The 13,593-nt window shown below is 38.0% G+C and overlaps 1 protein-coding gene across 1 annotated transcript in view; it reads left to right on the top strand.

Annotated features, from left to right (window-relative positions):
- Myo1d (myosin ID) overlaps nucleotides 1-13,593 on the top strand; it is a 295,270-nt gene that overhangs the window by 141,045 nt on the left and 140,632 nt on the right. Inside the window, exon 16 of the mRNA XM_042693144.1 lies at nucleotides 1,027-1,234. Coding sequence (XP_042549078.1) covers nucleotides 1,027-1,234 — 208 coding nt within the window. The remainder of the gene's footprint in view (nucleotides 1-1,026; nucleotides 1,235-13,593) is intronic.

Raw genomic sequence — 13,593 nt, 5'->3', positions numbered from 1 at the left:
GGATACAGGTGGACCCATTGCAACAATGAAATGTACAAGTCGTTATGTTGAAAAGGAACTTTACAACTTTGGTGGGGGGGGTGGCGGTTGTGGGGGGAGAGGATGGGATGGGAAGGGGAAACAGAGGAGGAGGCTACAATACTTGATAAGAAATGTACTCATGGGCTGGGAAGGTGGCTCAGTGGTAGAGTGCTTGCCTTGCATGCATGAGGCCCTGGGCTCGATTCCTCAGCACCACATAAGCAAAAAGAAAAAAGCCAGAAGTGGCGTTGTAGCTCAAGTGGTAGAGCGCTAGCCTTGAGCTGAAGAGCTGAGGGACAGCGCCCAGGCCCAGAGTTCAGGCCCCACGACCAGACCCAAAAAAAAAAAAAGAAAGAAAAAGAAATGTACTCATTATCTTGCCCATGTAATTGTAACCCCTCTGTACAGTATTTTCACAATAAAAATTAATTAAAAATAAAAATAAAAAAGAGAAAGCTTCCCAGGTCATTCAATTACAAATGACCATTGCTGTAAAATGTTAATAAGCTATAATTTTTGGAAGACTTTTGGGGGGGAGGTATCCTTTATCAGGCTAATGAAATTCGCTTCTGTTAGCAGTTTTCTAACGTGGTTTTGCTTTGCCAAGCTAAAGGAGCTTTACCCCAGATCACTTAATACTGTATCTTACTTTTTTTTTTTTTTGGTTGGTCATAGAGCTTGAACTCTGGGCCTGGGCACTGTCCCTCAGCTCTTCAGCTCAAGGCAAGCACTCTACCACTTGAGCCACAGCACCACTTCTGGTTTTCTGGTGGTTACTTGGAGTAAGAGTTGCATGGGCTTTCCTTACCTGGACTGGCTTTGAACCGCAATCCTCAGATCTTAGCCTCCTGAGTAGCTAGGATTATAGATGTGAGCCACCAGCACCCGGCTTACTTTTTTTTTTTTAGGAGGTTATGTTTTATTTTCTATGAGGCTTCTTCAGTTTTATTGAATATAGTTTTTCTCCCCTAATTTGTCCTGGGGTTTTTGTTGTTGTTGTTTTAGGTATAAGATGATCTCTGAGTTCACCTGGCCAAACCATGACCTTCCTTCAGACAAAGAGGCTGTCAAGAAACTGATAGAACGATGTGGTTTTCAGGATGATGTAGCTTATGGGAAGACCAAAATTTTCATCAGAACACCTCGCACACTGTTTACCTTGGAAGAACTCCGGGCCCAGATGCTTGTAAGGATTGTCCTCTTTCTACAAAAGGTAATTTTTGTTTTTTATATACAAGTATAAGTTCTTCCTTTTGTGTTTCTGAACTTTTCCTGAATTTTTTTTAATTTAAGAAATGTTCCTGTATGATGTATCTTATATATCTATGTATATAGTGTGGCCTTCATACATTCAAACTTGAGTGCCCAGTTTGAAATTATACTCAAAATTCTGAAAACATTTTGTCTTCTTTTTGTATGTGTGCTGGTCCTGGGTCTTGAACTCAGGGCCTGGGAACTGTCCTTGAGCCTCTCTGTGCTCAAGGCAAGTGCTCTCCCACTTGAATTACATCACCACACCAGCTTTTTCTGTTTATGTGGTACTGAGGAATCGAACCCAGGGCTTCATGCATGCTAGGTGAACACTCTACCACTAAGCCAAATTCCCAGCCCTCGTTTTGTCTTCTTATATTTAAAGTTGAAGACATATCTAGAGCATATGACCTTTTTTGTTTTTGTAGTTAGCTCTTTTTTCCCCCTTTCAACTGCTTACATTAAAAAATTATGCCAACATGTTTGTGACTGACTCCTAATCCATCATTACACCACCACCAACACTTAACTTCAGGTGTGGTTGCAAACTCCACATCTCATTAACTTGCACCTGCCATCATGGAGCTGTTCAAGTCCCCCTTCCCATGTCATTCATGAGTTCATTCAGTCCCTATGCCTGTCCTCATAGCTTCCATGTAAACCTTGCAAAAAAATCACACATGCACATTTTAAAATCATATATCTTTGTCTGGATTCCTTGGGATAAATACCTAAGAGTAAAGTTACTGGGTGATAGCAAAACCTGTATACCTAATTGGTATAAGTAGTACCAGATTCCTCTTTAGAATGCATGTCACCTTGCACAACCACCAGCTGGATAGGAAGGAGACTGTACCCCACATTCTATCAGTACTGCTGTTAACGTCTTATCAGACTAATAAGTTTAAAGGTATGTCATTATTGTTTTATTTGCAATTCCCCTGATCAGTATTGAATTTGAGCATTTCATAATACTTGCTTGCTTTTGGGGTTTTCTGGTAAACTGCCTATTCATATTTTTATTCATTTTTCTACTAGACTTAGAATTTTCTTATTAGAAATGCTTGACTATTCTAACCAATAATTTTTTATTCATATTATAAATTTGTTCTAGTCCATATGTGTTTTTTTTTGTCAGTCGTGGGGCTTGAACTCTGGGCCTGGACACTGTTCCCCAGCTCTTCAGCTCAAGGCTAGTGCTTTACCACTTGAGCCACTGTGCCACTTCTGGTCTTCTGAGTGGTTTATTGGAGATAAGAGTCTCATGGACTTTCTTGCCTGGGCTGGCTTTGAACCGTGAACCTCAGATCTCAGCCTCCTGAGTAGCTAGGATTACAGGCATGAGCCACTGGCACCTGGCTCTATATGCATTTTTATGAACTATATGTGTAATATGCCCTGTTGAACAAAATCCTTAATTTTGTCATAATCGTTTTTTCCCTTATACTTTGTGCATTGGAATTTTAAGAAGTTCCCTTGTTTATAGGTCATAAAACTATCCTCCTGTATTTTCTTCTATGAACTAACATTGTGCCTCTTGCATTTAGATCTTTAATTCATTTAGAATCCACCTGTAAGTGGTTTTATATAAGGATTTATATAGGATTTCCCCCATATAACTAGTCTTCTCACACCATCTATTGGAAAGTCTGTTCTTTTTCCCACGGATTGTTAGTGTCACTCTTGTCATATGTTTTGTGTCTTTTGCCTGTCTCTGGGAGCTTTGTTCCATTTTTCTGTTTGCCTAATTTTATACTAATGCCACGCAGTTTTAAATTGTATTTTGCCCTAGCATAAGGTAGGATAATCTATCTTCTCTCCTTTATTAAGATGGGTTATGGTATACATAGACCTTTATTAAGAGTATAAAAAGGTTCATTTAAATCTTCATTGACCGGGCTGGGAAGGTGGCTCAGTGGTAGAGCACTTGCATGCCTGAGGCCCTGGGTTCAATTCCTCAGCACCACATAAGCAAAAATGAAAAAGCTGGAAGTGGCGCTGTGGCTCAAGTGGTAGAGTGCTAGCCTTGAGCTGAAGACCTGAGGAACAGCACTCAGGCCCAGAGTTCATGACCGGACCCCCCCCAAAAAAAATCTTCATTGACCTAAAAACATAGAGGCTTTATTAATTCGTGGTTAATTCCTAAATATTTTACTGTTTTATTGCTAGTATGATTTCACTATATTTTCTTTTTTTCTTTGTGTGTGTGTGTGTGTGTGTGTGTGTGTGTATGTGTGTGTGTGTGTCATGGGGCTTGAACTCTGGGCCTGCACACTGTCCCTGAGTTCTTCAGCTCAAGGCTAGCGCTCTACCACTTGAGCCACAGTGCCACTTCTGATTTTTTCTGCTTATGTGGTGCTGAGGAATCAAACCCAGGACCTCATGCATGCGAGGCAAGCACTCTACCACTCAGCTACCTTCCCAGCCCCTTCACTATATTTTCTACATGGCACTGTTGGCACAGATAAATAGTACTTGTTTCTGCTGACTTTTCTATGACAGAATGAAACTCTCTTCACATTTGTTGACATTAGTTTTCCTAGGTAAGTGATTATAGAATGTACAACCAATAAAAGTTATCTCTGCACTTCAAATTGCCAAGATCTTTCTTAGTGTTGGTTTCTTTCTACTTATTTTGCCTAACTCTGAACAAGTTTTAAACTAAAATACTAAATTATATCTCATTCTCAGTTTTCATACACTAATTGCCTTTGTTTGGTTCTATTTGAATTCTCAAAAAATGCTTTTAAGTCAGATCTCTGCCTGCCATAGTAAATTGTTTTCATACATCTGTTCTCCATTATCAAGTCTTTTACCTCAGTGTTCACCACTTAACCTGTGATGGTATTGTTGTTGTTTTTACGGCCTGTTTAAGATATTCTTTCTTTCTACCTATCCAAGAAATTGATTCAAGCTCAGAGTTAGTTCCTGAACCAGCATATCTTCCCTCAGTTTGTTCAAGGATAAGCTGCTATGGTTGCCTGCCATAGCTATTAATCATACCCCAGGTACTCTCAAGAGAATGCCTGCATGGATTATAAACTGCAGTCATCCTCCTCTGAAGTAACTGTCTACTTGGTAACTGGTAGAAACTCTAATTATCTGCAATGCAGTGGATGGAAGCTTTCCCATCTTTTCTGTAAGCTAGGTCTCAAATTTCAGAGCCAGAAGGCAATGGACTATGGAATAAAGGTCTCCCTTCCTTTTAACTCTCCTAAGTTATGATATATGGGATCTACTGATTGAGGGGTTTTTTTTGTTTGTTTGTTTGTTTTTTTCCGGTCGTGGGGCCTGAACTCTGGGCCTGAGTGCTGTCCCTCAGCTCTTCAGCTCAAGGCTAGTGCTCTACCACTTGAGCCACAGCGCCACTTCCGGCTTTTTTCTTATGTGGTGCTGAGGTACCCAGGGCCTCAGGTATGCAAGGCAAGCGCTCTACCACTGAGCCAACTTCCCAGCCCAGAGGGGTTTTTTTAGATCAACTCCACTGGCCTTGATACTTATGAAAAATTCTCCAAGCCTTATGGAGTTTTATCATAAGTCTCCTAAATTTCAATGTCAAGAGTGTTGTCATTTTTTGGATATACTTACAGGAAGTTAGTAGGACATTAAGAAAATATTCACAACTGCTGTTTTTAAATAGAATCACCATCAGTTGGCTTATATTTCCTTTTTTAATTAACATAGCTTTATCTGTAGATACAGACTATACATACAATATAAGATTATAATATGTAAATTGATTATTCTTATCATTATCTAATATTTATTCATTAATCCCAGATGATGGAAACTGTCTCTTCTCATGGTCAGGGCCAGCTGAGACACATGAGAGAGATGCACACTACATTCATCCAAGTGCAATTCATACTATGACCAGTGGTTTCTGGCATTGTGACATTCCTCCCAGTTGATTTGGGATTCTGCCAAAATATATCTCAGAAACTTGTTATGTCACAATAATTAATAATGAATTTTTGCCGGTCCTGAGGCTTGAACACAGAGTATGCTTACTATCTCTGAGCTTTTGTGCTCAAGGTTAACACTCTTCCACTTGAGCCAGAGCTCCACCTTTAACTTTTTATGGCTAATTGGAGATAAAAGTCTCACAGACATTCCTGCCTGGGCTAGCTTCAAACCAAACTTGTCAAATCTCAGTCTCTTGAGTAGTTAGGATCACAGACATGAGCTGCCAGCACCCAGCTAATAATATAATTAAGTAGTATGATATTTTTTGCGACATTCAAAGGTGGCTCATGTATCTCAAGATCTGAGAATAATTATTTTCTAAATTATCCACAAGAAAAAGTGTGAATATAGTAATTTCTAAAAATTGGATCTCATTGGCTGTATTATTTATCCCATGCCCTAATGTATTGTTTATTATGCAGCTTTGTCTAGTGGAGACATGAAGCCACAGGGGCCTTTACATCATTTTCAAACAAAGCACACTAGCTTTTTTGTAAAAACCAATCAAGTGTTTTATTTCTTGGACTAAAAGCAAAATAATTATTTTTATATAATATTGATTACAAAATAACAAAAGACCTTATCAAAATGATAGCTAATATTTACTGATTGATAGGCATACTTCTAGTTACATTATAGCTATGAGCTAATCCTTTTTGTTTAGTTTTTGTATTTTAGTGGTGGTGGTGGTAGTGGTGGTGGTGGTATTGGGATTTAAAGTTAGGACTTTGCAGCTTCCAGACAAGAGTGATACCACCAGAACCATGCCCCAGTCTTTAATCAAATCTTTTCAAGAACCTTTTGAATGAGTATCTATTATTATTTGCACTTAGCAAATGAGGGAACTAACGTCACTGAATGGTTAGACTACTTGATGGAGGTCACACAGATAATGAATGCCAGTGCTGGAATTAGGGTTTGAACACAGTAACCCAGTAGTCCTGCCTCCCACACACACCCTTGACCACTATGTGCTTAACACCATGTGACAACATTCAGCATGTCAACAGGTTTAACTCAAACTTGCAGCCACAAAGGTGATGATGGTATTCTGCTAAGAGGAAGTAGACTGAGAGTCAGCAAAATGCTTTCATGAAATAACCCCAGTAGGCATCTGATGATGTCTGAGTCATTTGCTCTAAAATATGTGGATTAATGAAATTAGAAAAAAATTGATGTTCAAAGTACAAATCAGGTCTTGACATGTACAGCAATGGAAAGTGGGCAATGACTGCTTTATTCTAAGACTCTGCTTCAGGAGAAGAGTTGTACTATTTGTTATGGTAGAAGTAAATTTTGAATGATTAGGTTGAGAAAGGTACATTTAGGTAACAGTCAAAGGATAAGCTGAATTACAGGAGGGAAATGCATTACTGTACAATAGGTAAGATTCTTTCTGGACCAGACCCTCATTGCTTTATTCATGAAGAATATTTATGGTCACGAATATATAGCTTGATCTTGCTTGAGGATTGAAAGGAGTATGCTTTTGATCAGATGGCAGCCCTGACTATATCATTTTAGTAGCTATGAGAAGAAACAGGTAGTGTATGTTCCTTATAGCACAGGGCTATGTGGCTATTGCAGAAGAATGTGCTCATGTACTTTTATTTTTAATTATATTATCTTTAAGTAGATGTACAAAGGAGTTACCATTCAACAAATCAGTTTATGAATACAGTGCATCTTGATCACCACTTTTAGCATTCTCCATCTCTCCCAACCCCTTCCCTCAATTTTCTTAATTTTGTAGGATAGGTTTTTAATTTTATGACTACATTTTCCCCCCTTCCTCTTCCTCTTTTCATTTGTCTGCTCTTTCCCCATTAGTCCTCTCACCACTTTTCAATACCAGTTTCCTAGTATTTATTTTGTTGGACTGTGAATCTTTCTAAGAATTCACACCATTTGAATTCTCCCCTGAAAATACTATATTTTAATTAATGAGTTTACATATTCTTGCGTGCAACCCCAATGTGCTTACTTACACATTTATAAATTAGTTCTAGCTTCCACCTATGAGAGAAAACATGTATCCTGTCTTCTTTAGGCCTGACTGACTTCATTGAACATAATTTTTTCCAGGACTATCCATTTCTATGCAAATGATATAATAGTCTTCCTAAGAGATGAATAAAATGTTATTGTGTATGTATATATACCACATTTTCTTCATCCACTGGGGGGGCATCTGGCCTGTTTCCGTATCTTGGCTCTGGTGAGTAGTGCAGTAGTAAACATGGTTGTACAGGTGGCATTACTGTCTCCTAGTTTGTAATCTTTTTGACAAATACCCAAAAGTGAAATTGCTGGATCGTAGGGTGAGATCTATGTTTAACAGTTTTGTTTTTTTAGGAATCTCCAAACTGCTTTCCAGAGTAGTTGAACAAGTTTACATTCCCACAAAAAAACATATTAGGGTTCCTTTTCCTCCACCTCCTTGCAAGCATCTGTTATTGTTTGTATTCTTGATGATGGCATTTTAACAGGGGTGAGATGGGATCTCGGTATTGTTTTGACTTGTATTTCCCTATAGACAGAGCATTTCTTCATGTATCTATTGGCCATTTCTGAGAAATCTGTTTAACTCACCCATTTGTTAATTGGGTTATTGATTGTTTGAGAGTTTAGTTTCTGTAGAAACTAGGAACAGATGGAACTACCCTCAACATAATAAAGACTTTATGACAAACCTACAGCCAACATCATACTTAATGACGAAAAACTAAAACCATTTCCTCTAAAATCAGAATCAAGTATTCCACTTTCTTCAATCCTTTTCAGAATATTCTAGAATTCCTTGCAAGAGCAATAAGGCAAAAGAAAGGCATAAAAGGGATTCAAATAGGAAAGTAAAAAATAAAACTACCCTGTTTGCTGATGACATGATCCCGTATTTAAAGAACCCCAGAGAGACTACTCCCAAGCTGATGCTATACTTTTAAATGAATAATGAATTTGTTCACTGTTAATGAAGGGGAACATGCAAATAAGACCAGGTTCTACCCACAAGAAGCTGGTAACCCAATCAGGAGGGAGATGTGTTAGCATTCAAATTGGGAAAGAGAGTGATTTGTGATGTTCTATAGTCTAGGCAGTGGCTGCCCTGGGACTCAGAAGAAACTCCTACCTGGGCTTTCTGAGAAGAGACACCAAAAAGTTTTCCAAATCCTGAACTCTGTTAGAGTCAAACTTTACTTGAAAGTATGTTGACAGTGAGGACAGACCCTAATCTCAATTCTTTTAATTGCTTACAGTGAGGAGTTTCATTACATTTCCACACATGTTTAATGATGTATTCCAATCAATCTCACCGCCCCCCATAACTTTGTAAGCCATTTATACACATTGAATTCATCAGAACTGAATCATTGATGTTCTAGTAGTTTATCACTAAAGTTAATGGATATAATTGACTTCTTAAGATAATTACAAGAAACAAAGTTTTCTACAGACTAGACCCTGGAGTTCCTAAAACAGCTCTTCCTATTTTTGAGAAAAGCACTTGCCCTGCTTTTACATAGCCCATAAATAACTAGCAAACAGTGCAGCATGGGACAGAATTAAATTTAGATATAGTGCCAGGCGATGGTGTCTCACGCCTGTAATCCCAACTACTCAGGAGGCTGAGATCCGAGGATTGCAGCTCCAAGCCAGCCTGGGCAGGAAAGTTCATGAGACTCTTATCTCCAGTTAACCACCAGAGGACCAGAAGTGGCACTGTGGCTCAAGTGGTAGAGTGCTACCCTTGAGCTGAAGAGCTCAGGGACAGCACTCAGGCCCAGAGTTCAAGCCCCATGACCAACCAAAAAAAAAAAAAAATATATATATATATATATATATATAATATATACACACACACATACACACACACACACACACACACACACACACACACACACATATATAGCTTGAATTTTAGATCAGGTATGTAAATATTTACTAACAAGACAGGAAATGCTGCTTTAGGACTTGTCTTCTCAAAGCACCTGGATCAACACTCCTGTTCTGTCAGGGCCCTTCATGAATAACTGCTGGTTGGAGCTACCAGACTCTGGCTTCATTGTACTTTTTTATTATGGCTTATTCTGTTTACAAGCTGTAGTACACATAGTCTTCTGTAGCTTGGTGTGTTGTTTTTTGTTTTCACTGCATTAAGCTTTTAAATTTTCTCTAAGGTCCATAGATGTAGTGATAGTTTATTCAGTTCTATACTTCTTTGTGCTATTTTATCATTTAAAGTGTCATAATATTTTACTTTCCTAATGTTAGTCAGTTTTACACTTTTTTTCATCATTCTACAAAAATGTTACAGTGAATGTTCTCAGACATGTTCCCTTGCTTTCAAGTGAGCAAGTCTTCATGGAACAGCCATTCTTAGTTCTTAAGGACCCTAGAAACTCTCCTTAGAAAATTCTACACATTGCAAGAACATGTAAGCACATATGCAATTAGCACATATCAGAATGATATTATCTCTGGAGAACTCCACTTGTAGACTTGTGAGAGGGTGTGAATTTAAAGGCAGATAACCTGCTGGGTGTTGTGGCTCAAGCCTATAATCCTAGCTTCTCAGAAAGCTGATACATCTGTATTGTTCAAGGCCAGCTTGGGCAAAAAGTTTGCTAGACCCCATCTCAAAACAACAACAACAAAAAGCTATTCTTGGTGGTATATATCTGCCATTCCTGCTATCTATGAAACATAAATAGGAAGACTGTGATTTAAGCCTCCTCCAGAAAATGTGAGACCCTATCTGAAAAACTAACGCAAAAAGGGCTGGGTGCTGGGTGTGTGGCTTAAATAGTAGAGCACTCACCTAGCAAACACAAGGCCCTAAATTCAAACCCAAGTACCATTGAAGCCTTATCCCTGCATCTATTGCTAAATAGGACTATTAGAATAACATTACTGTGTTACAAGTCTTTGATTTTACTGTTGCAAAGAAATTTCTGATGATTTATAATATAAGCCAACAGTTGATCCATTTAAATATGTGCCAGTATTTACACATTGATAAATATAAAGTCCTTTTAGAACAATTAAAATGATTCAGCACAAATTTCACATTGACACAACAGAACATCCTTTCCTGCCACACTCACTGCCACCCCATCTCCTTTTTTCTACCTCTTGCACATTTGATGAATAAAAACATAAAAGCATTTGAAAAATAATGACAACATGTCAACAGTAATTTGTGTCTTATGTATCTCCTCTTGGATATTACCAGTAAGTATCCACTGCCACCCCATCCCCAGCCCATTCCCCCCAAGCTGGAAGCAGATGATTTGCTCTCTTGAAAGAGCAGCAAATCCGTTGCCTGGGTGATATCTCATTACTACGGCAACCAATTTGGTGCATCAGTGTGAATCCCAATTTTAAAATGTAATTATGCCAAGATGTGTACATATGCTTGAGATTCGCTTAAAAGAAGTTGGTTCCTTTTTGAAAGGAAAGCATTTCCTATGATAGATGGAAGAAGGGTGAAATTGTGCTTTTATTTTTTGCTAGTTTAAATGCACCTTTCAATCGAGCCTCCACTATGTTACTAGAACAGCTTGCAGTGAAGGTTTCCCCTTCACTGCTTTGTTTGGTTACTTGAGATGTTCCTTTTCCAAGACACTTCTCTCTTGAGACCTGTCACTCATAACCCAACAGCTGTTGTCTCCATGACAACACTTTCTGGCTACTTTAGGTGGTAGGGAGAAAACGAAAGGGGGCGGGGGAGATGAATACATTTCCATTTCAGTTTTCTTTTTTAATTGCTACAAGCTCACTCAAAGACTGACTCTTTGTAAAGAATTAATTAGTGAAATGGAAGCAATTCAGTGAATAGAATGTTTACACTATTATAAAACTTGTGCTACTCAATTCTCAAATGAAGGACCTTATAGGTAAGACATGGACATCAAAATGTATCTGGAAGAAGATTGTATGACAAAGATAGCTGGGGATGTACACTGCCAAACCTAACAAAATCCTATTGAATCACAGCTGAGCTACTAATTTTTGCCTCCTTCTAGCAGAAACTGTAGTTTAAAAATAAAAAGGACATATTTGGGTGCAGAGAATATTTACTTTAATTACCAGTCTGATTAAATATGTCTATTAAATAGAATCCTTGTAACTCATTAAGTTTCTCCTTTATTATCTCTACCAAGAAGCTCAGGGCTCAGATTTACACTCAAAATCTGAGATCGTCCTTGTTTGGGATTTCCATATAACTCCTTACCTTTGTTTCTATACCTCTGTCTTTTTTTTTTTAATCTTTATTTTAGTAATGCAAAGCTACCTGTGTAGTAAGTTCCCTATGGTCCTTTTGGAAATTATTAGGTAACATACTGAAAGAAAAAAAATATTTTATTGTGACAGCCATTCACTGCTTTGTGAAAGCACTGATATGTAATGTAAAGAATCACAAAAAAGGGGCTGCAAAGGTGGCTCAGTGGTAGAGTGCTTTCCCCTCATGCATGAGGCCCTGGGTTCTATTCCTCAGCACCACATAAGCAGAAAAAGCCAGAAGTGGCACTGTGGCTCAAGTGGTAGAGTGCTAACCTTGAGCTGAAGAGCTGAGGGACAGAGTTCAGGCCCCAGGACCAACCAAAAAAAAAAAAAAAAAAGAATCACAGAAAAGAAGGGGTTTCTTTGGGGTTGGGGGTAAGAGGTTGGTTTTTCTTGGTAGTAATAGGGACTGAACCCATGGCCTTACCTTATTAGGTAAAACCTATCACCACTGAGCTAACTCTCTAGCTCAAGATTGATTTTTAAATTGACTTGTGAAAACAATAAAATGTCTGCCAGGAGCGGGTGGCTCATGCCTGTAATCCTAGCTGCTCAGGAGGCTGAGATCTGAGGATCTCAGTTCAAAGCCAGCCCAGGCAAGAAAGTCTGTGTGACTCTTATCTCCAATAAACTACTCAGAAAACCAGAAGTGACTCTGGCTCAAAATGGTGGAGCACTAGCCTTGAATGAAAAAGCTCAGGAACAGGGCCCACAACTGAAAGAAGAAAAAAAAAAAGATGTTCTAAAAGACATAATTTTGCCACATAGTTCATTAACTTATGAAAACTTAGCCATTGAACAAGTTAGGTATAGAATGGAAAATGTATGTGGCTCAAGTATGAGTCCTGTAGTATTATTTATTGCTTAGCAAATGTATATAACTACCACCAAGATATCTAAATGCATTAGAAATTACTAATAATATTTGTCATGGCACATCTAAACATATTCTACTTGAGGTGGACTACTAAGATTTACTAAAAATTTTTTATGAAATATTCAACATGCGGAGGCATGTTTTCCTTCAAGCGGAGGCATAAAGTAGCTTTAAGTTTTTTTTTATTTTAGGGAACTGCAGAATATGAATATCTTTAATATAGAAGAGGTTCTTCCAAAGAAATTCAATAAACACTTCATTAGAAAATTGGATACAAACATGGACACTTGATCCAAACACAAAAGAAGATACTATGAAACACTTAGGGTTTCTTTTTCTTTTTTAACATACCCCATGTTGCTGACAATGTGTGCATTACTGACATAAGAATAAGTTGGTAGGAACATTCCAAAGAGTAAATTGGCAACATGTTTCAAAAAAAAAGCAAAAATATTAGGAATTTATGTAAAAATTCATCTGTAAGAATTTTCTTTGCAACATTTCTAATGAAAGTGGAAAATAATGGACACTCTTAAATGTTAGATTCATTATGTAAATTATGATACATCTATACAATAGAAAAGTAGGCTGCCATTAGTAATGACAATGTAAAAACTAATAACATTGGCCAGATGCCAGGGGCTCACATCTGTAATTCTAGCTACTCTGGAGGCTGAGATCTGAGGATTGTGGTTCAGAACCAGCCCAGGCAAGAAAGTCCAGTTAACCACAAAAAAGTCAGTTAACCATAAAAAGCCACAAGTGGCACTGGGGCTCAAGTGGTAGAGTGCTAGCCTTGAACACAAAAGCACAAGATGCCGCCAGGCCCTGAGTTCAAGGCCTAGGAGCTGCACAAAAAAGCATTTAACATTAAAAGTGTTAAATGAAAGTATATGTTATGAGATGTTCAGTATGGTTTCTTTCTAACCACATTGTTAATTCTGGAGATATCTATACACATACCCATTGTAACTGAAGTGGATGAATCGGCCTTTGACTAAGAGGGAGGGTTCATAGCCAATGAAAATTTAGGACTTTTTTAGCAGTTTTATCAGCAAATTTTAGTGTTCCAAACATATCTATTTAAATTTAGTGCTATAATGATACTCCATTTTTAAAGAAAATCTAATTTTGAAATAAGATATTTTTCCGGGTCCTGAGTTGGTTTTTTTGTGCTTGTATGGATAAGGAAC

This window comes from Dipodomys spectabilis, unplaced genomic scaffold, assembly GCF_019054845.1.
Source record: "Dipodomys spectabilis isolate Male_0828 unplaced genomic scaffold, ASM1905484v1 ptg000004l, whole genome shotgun sequence".
NCBI lineage: Eukaryota > Metazoa > Chordata > Mammalia > Rodentia > Heteromyidae > Dipodomys > Dipodomys spectabilis.
This window is presented reverse-complemented; position numbering and strand designations above follow the sequence as displayed.